The sequence below is a fragment of the Aotus nancymaae genome, unplaced genomic scaffold (genome assembly GCF_030222135.1).
Source record: "Aotus nancymaae isolate 86718 unplaced genomic scaffold, 86718_ANA_hifiasm-v0.15.2.pri h1tg000021l, whole genome shotgun sequence".
Lineage (NCBI taxonomy): Eukaryota > Metazoa > Chordata > Mammalia > Primates > Aotidae > Aotus > Aotus nancymaae.
Window position 1 is genome coordinate 779,605 of NW_026988433.1, and position 6,000 is coordinate 785,604.

At 61.5% G+C, this 6,000-nt stretch overlaps 1 protein-coding gene across 1 annotated transcript in view; it reads left to right on the forward strand.

The window, feature by feature from the left end:
- Positions 1–5,397, forward strand: part of FBRSL1 (fibrosin like 1) — an 85,653-nt gene extending 80,256 nt beyond the window's left edge. The window contains 5 exon segments of the mRNA XM_064379531.1: positions 3,267–3,344; positions 3,519–3,602; positions 3,808–4,012; positions 4,634–5,351; positions 5,353–5,397. Coding sequence (XP_064235601.1) covers positions 3,267–3,344; positions 3,519–3,602; positions 3,808–4,012; positions 4,634–5,351; positions 5,353–5,397 — 1,130 coding nt within the window.
- Positions 5,398–6,000: the final 603 nt, after the last annotated feature.

The following is a 6,000-nucleotide window of genomic DNA, read 5'->3' on the forward strand; positions in this document are numbered from 1 at the left end:
TGCCACTCATTGCATGGAAGGCAATAAAGACCTTCATCCTCACGCTCAGTGGGCTGAGGGGGCTGAGGGGGAGGAAGGGCTGGTCTTGCCGTCTCGGGCAGCAGGGATGGGGGAAAATCTGTGTCCGAGTGGGACCCGCACAGTTCAAACCCGTGTTGTTCAAGGGTCAGCTGCATGCACCCACATACACACACGCAGGTGCACGTGGGCTCTGTGCTGCCTGTCCTGCTTCCAGAACCTTCCCCAGCGCACACGTACACACACGCAGGTGCACGTGGGCTCTGTGCTGCCTGTCCTGCTTCCAGAACCTTCCCCGGCGCACACGTACACACACGCAGGTGCACGTGGGCTCTGCGCTGCCTGTCCTGCTTCCAGAACCTTCCCCAGCGCACACGTACACACACGCAGGTGCACGTGGGCTCTGCGCTGCCTGTCCTGCTTCCAGAACCTTCCCCAGCACCCATGTGTACACAGTAGTGTAGACAGTAGTGGCATCCCACTAGTCTGGGTTTCTCAGAAAGCAGAGGTCCCGGCTGCAGTTTCTGGCTGTCCGCAGTCTGGCTCAAGCCCCGAGGACACCTGCTCAGTGTGGGGCCCAGTTTTGGACCCTCAACACTGCCCACCCCATCGACCCTGCTCCTTCCCTGCCTCCCTTCCCTCCTCTGGACCCCTGTTGGCTGTCCCTCAGTGTCCTGCCATTCGTCCTCCGAGATGGGGCCTCCTCTGGCCTCCAGACCAGTGCTACACCTGTCTCCGTGTGCATGGCAGGCCTTGATGTCTGGCTGGCGGGCGGCAGGATACTTCCTGGTTGCTTTCTTTCTCTTCTGTATAAACTTTAAGTCTGCCTGTTAGGTTCCAGCTTTTGCTGGAATTGGGTTAAAGGTATACACATGAACCTGAGAGGGTTTGTATCTCTCTGGTATCATTTTCCTAGTCCTGAGCATGCCACATCTCATTTATTTAGGTCTTGGTAAGTTATTCACAGATGCTTCATATTTTACTAATACTGCGACTGGAATTTCTAAGTCACGTCGCTCAAGCCGTTGCTAGAAAATAGACGGGCGTATCTGCTTCGCACACTTGTGTGCCATCGCTTGGTTTTGTAGCTGGCAGTCTTGCTAAATTCTTACCAATGCAAAGAAATGTGTCGGTTCCTTTACGCTTTCTGTTGGAAAGCCACGTGTCGGAGTGGATTTGCTCCCTGTATAGACCTGGGCGTGGCTGCAGCCGCCCCCTAGCGCTTTGCTCAGATGAGTTTCCTTTCCTGGATGCACGTGCCTGGTTTTGCCACGAGGCCGTGTTAGCCTCCACTGAGTGAGGGAGTTTCCCCTCTTCTGTTCTCTGGAGGAGCTCTTGTGAGATGCTGTCCTCACTGCTTTGAAGGCTTGGCAGGCTCACATTTCAAGTCCAAAGTACTGACTTTTCCCCCTGGGTGTGGTGCTCACGCTTTCTGCTGCTTCTTGAGTCCGTTAGGAACCCGAGTGTCGCCAGTAAGTGGATTCTGGGCCGGCCCCGTAGCCGTCGGCGTCCGTCTGTCACGCCCGAACTCTGCAGGCCCTAGTAATTCTTCATATTGCTTGGCTGTGCCATCTCTCTTTTCCCGTCGCTAATCTCACCAGCAGTTTGTCTGTTTCACCGTTATTTTATTTCATTTTATTTATTTGTGAGATAGAGTATCACTCTGTCACCCAGGCTGAGGTGCAGTGGTGTGATCTCAGCTCACTGCAACCTCCGCCTCCTGGGTTCCAGCCATTCTCCTGCCTCAGCCTCCCGAGTAGCTGGGATTAACAGGCATGTGCCACCATGCCTGGCTAAGTTTTGTATTTTTAGTAGAGACGGGGTTTCACTATGTTGGCCAGGCTGGTCTCAAACTCCTGACCTTGTGATCCACCTCAGCCTCCCGAAGCGCTGGGGTTACAGGCGTGAGCCACCGCGCCCGGCCAGTCTGACCAGGATTTTAAAGGAGCAGCTTTGGCCTTGTCCTCTCTCTGTGTGTTTTCCTGTGTGCTGCTCACTTTCCTGGCCTTTTCTAGCTTGATCTGGAGGTTGAGAATATTAATTCTTGAGCCTTGCACAGCGCAGGCATTTGAGACAATTCACTTCCTCCACCGCCTGCTGCACTCGCTTCCACAGCTGTGTTTTCATAGCGTGTGGCGGGCTGTTGTCTTCTGTTAGTTTAGAAGAGTGCCATTAGCTTTCAGGCCAGAGCTCAGTGGTGACCAAAAGCTGTGGACGTACCCGCAGCATCCCACGTGGAGCTGTGAGCACCGTGGACGTACCCGCAGCATCCCACGTGGAGCTGTGAGCACCGTGGATGTACCCGCAGCATCCCACGTGGAGCTGTGAGCACCGTGGGCGTACCCGCAGCATCCCACGTGGGAACTGTGAGCACCGTGGGCGTACCCGCAGCATCCCACGTGGGAACTGTGAGCACCGTGGACGTACCCACAGCATCCCACGTGGGAACTGTGAGCACCGTGGGCGTACCCGCAGCATCCCACGTGGGAGGTGTGAACACCCGCTGTGGGGTCCCCAGGATCAGGGCTGGGAGGGAGCTGCAGTGACCTAGAGATGACGCCCTCGTGGTCTTTACCGGAAACCTGCCCTCTGCAGCGTGGGAAGCCCACCCCCAGGTTCAGGGCAGCCCCTGATCCGACAGCACTGTCTCCTCCCGGGGCCAGGGCCCCACATGGTTGCCCTCCACTGGGTTCCATGGGTCTCAGAGGGTTGTTGGGGGGCCAGGGCCAATGTTGTCATGGCACTGTGGGCAGGGCCTGTGCCCAGGAATGCCACGAGGGGCTGCCAGGTGCAGCACCCAAGACGGAGTCATGTCCATCCGGGCCTGAGGCCCAGCACCACAATAAGAAGTGAGGACGCTTTATCAGCTCCCAGGTGAAAACTCTGGGATAAGAGCTTCAGGAGTGGTCTGATCCAGGTGCATCTTACTTGTGGACTTTGTCTCTGCCCAAGTTGGGGCTCCTTTGCTCCGAGGGCTGCACTGCACTCAGCACCTCCCTCCCTTACCCCCTTGAGGTCCCAGGATGGCTGCCGCTGCAGCCCCAAGTCAAACCTCCGGGTCATGGGGTAGGGGTAGATTCCACCTCTTAACTCTGACTGGACACGTTTCAGCCCTCAGGGCATGCGAGACAACGGGGGCGGGGGTGGAGGTTCACAGAGGAAATTGGGGTTCTCCTGTGAGCAGAGCTGTCGACGGGAGGCCCTGGTGCTCTCTCCTGGCCTCTGTCAAACCTGCCTGCCACCCCTAGGTGCCGCCCATCCTGTCTCCAACCCATTTGGACCCTCAGCCCATCCCAGCAGCTTCCTGCCCACTGGCCCCCTGACAGGTGGGTGCCTCATGCCAGCGCAGCCTGGCTGCTTCCTCAGTGCCCTGGGGGTGGGGGGAAAGGTGGCCCCGAGCCCTGGGGAACCCTGTAGGTCATGTGGGCAGCAGCCCCACCCAGCCAGGCGGAAGCCACAGCCCAGGCTTTGCAGACCTGAGTCCGCGGTTGCCCCCACAGACCCTTTCAGCAGACCAAGTACCTTCGGGGGCCTTGGGAGCCTGAGCAGCCACGCCTTTGGGGGCCTGGGCAGCCACGCACTGGGTGAGTGACCTGGCCCGTGCCCCCCTCCCCCTCCCCCACACCTGTGTGCTCTGCAGGAACCCCAGAGCCTGGCTGACCTCCCTCCTCTCTGGGCTGGGCCTGCTTCGGGTACCCCCTCCTCAGTGTCAGCCCACCTGAAACCCCTACTGGATTCTTCTGGGGAGGGGATAGACCTCACGTCATGCTCCCTGGCCTCTGTTCCCAGCTCCTGGCGGCAGCATCTTTGCCCCTAAGGAGGGCTCCTCCGTGCATGGCCTGCCCAGCCCCCATGACGCCTGGAACCGGCTGCACCGGGCACCGCCTTCTTTCCCTGCACCACCCCCGTGGCCCAAGTCTGTGGATGCCGAGCGGGTGTCAGCCCTGACCAACCATGACCGAGAGCTGGACAACAGCAAGGAGGGGCAGGAACGGTGAGTGCCCCCGTTACCCTCCCCTGCCCCGTTCCCTCCCCCCGTTACCCTCCCTCCCCAGTTCCCTCCCCCATTACCCTCCCCTGCCCCGTTCCCTCCCCCCCGTTACCCTCCCTCCCCAGTTCCTTCTCCCCCCAGTTACCCTTCACTGCCCCATTCCCTCCCCTCCCCAGTTCCCCCTCCCCTCCCCAGTTCCCTCTCCCCCCATCCCCTCTCCCCCTCCCCTCTCCCTCCCTGGTTCCCTCTCCCCATCCCCTGTTCCCTCCCCAGTTCCCGCTCCCCCACCTCGTCCTGCTCTGTCCCCACCCACCCCCTGTCCAGCTGTGTGCTGAGCCCGGTAGACAGGGCCAAAGCTCTGCTCCCTGGGGAAGGGTGAGGAGGGTGAGAGACCCCCCACAGGCGGCCCACACCTGCCGTCAGGGGACCTCCAGGTGGCTGCGGTCCCACGCACGGAGTGTGAGGGAGGAGCTCCTCGTCCTTCCAGGGGAACAGGGGAGGGGCCGGGGCGGCTCATCCCGCTTCTGTCTCCCCAGCGCGGGGGTCTGGGGAGCCCTGGGTGCCGAGGGGCCGCCGCCACGTGGCGGGTCTCGGGGGTGACTCGGTCCCGCCTCGCCGCCCCAGGGACCTGCTGGAGAAGACGCGCCTGCTGAGCCGGGCCTCGCCCGCGACCCCCGCCGGCCACCCCGTCAGCGGCCTCCTGCTCCGCGGCCAGGGCGAGCTGTGCCGGGCCGGGGTCCCCGCGGAGCGCGAGGCCGAGCCTCGGGTCAAGGAGAGCCGCTCGCCCGCCAAGGAGGACGGCGCCAAGACGGCCGCGCGCGCCTCGCCCCGCGGCGACGTGAAGGTCAAGGAGGAGCGCGGGGAGGAGGAGGCGCCCGAGCCCCCGGGGGGCGCCCCGCACCCCGCGCCCCTGCAGCTGGGCCTGGGCCGCGAGCGCCTGGGCGCGGGCTTCGCGTGGGACCCGCTGCGCGAGCCCTTCCGCGGCCCGGAGCTGCCCCGCCGCGCCTTCCCCGCCGCCGCCCCGGGCCCCGGCGCCGTGTTCGAGCCCCCGGAGCGCCCCTACCGCGACCGCGAGCCGCACGACTTCAGCCCCGACCGCCTGCGCGCGCCGCCCGCCAACCCCGCCCTGGACGCCGCGCTGCTGCCCCCGCTGGGCGCCCTGCACTTCCCGCGCCTCGCGCCCGCCGCGCTGCACAACGGGCTCCTGGCGCGGACCCCGCCCGCCGCCGCCGCGCTCGGCGCGCCGCCCCCGCTGGTGACCGCGGCCGGGCCCCCCACGCCCCCCGGGCCGCCGCGGAGCCGGACTACGCCGCTGGGGGGCCTCGGGCCGGGCGAGCCGCGCGGACTACTCGCCGTCCCGCAACCCCCCGGAGGTGGAGGCGCGGTAGTCCCGGGGCGCCCGCCCGGACCTCAGGCACAGCTCCGCGGCCTTCCCGGGGCGAGGCTTCGGTTTCCGAGTTTGGGATTCGGCTCTTGGCAGAAAAAATCGTGTTTGTACCTTTCCCCCCACAGATGAGAAGTGTTTTTAATGGATTTGTATTTTTCTTAATTTTATGCTCTTTAGACATTTAAAAGAACCAAAAAAGAAACTTTGGCTTCTTCGTTTTCGGTTGGGATTTGCAGTTTGACGGCCTCAGATCCTTCTCCAGATCCCCAGGGTTTCTTTGTCTTATTTACGGAGAAAAACCGGTCACTTCGTCCAGCGCACTGTGAGGCCCCACTCAGGCCAGCCCTGGCCCCCTTGGTACTTGGAACCGAAGTTACAGATCTATATTAAAATAATAATGATAATGTACAAAACTGTGGTTTTTGCCTTATTCTGTTATGCAGAAGTGTAAGAACTTTTTGGTTTGTTTTTTAAAAAACAAACGAAACGTGTAAATAGTCTGTTGATACAAATATATGACGTTATTAAATTCTTGACCCAGATAGACTTTATAAAAACGGTTTCCAGAAACCCCTCTGGTTGTTTATCTAACGAACATGGTCAC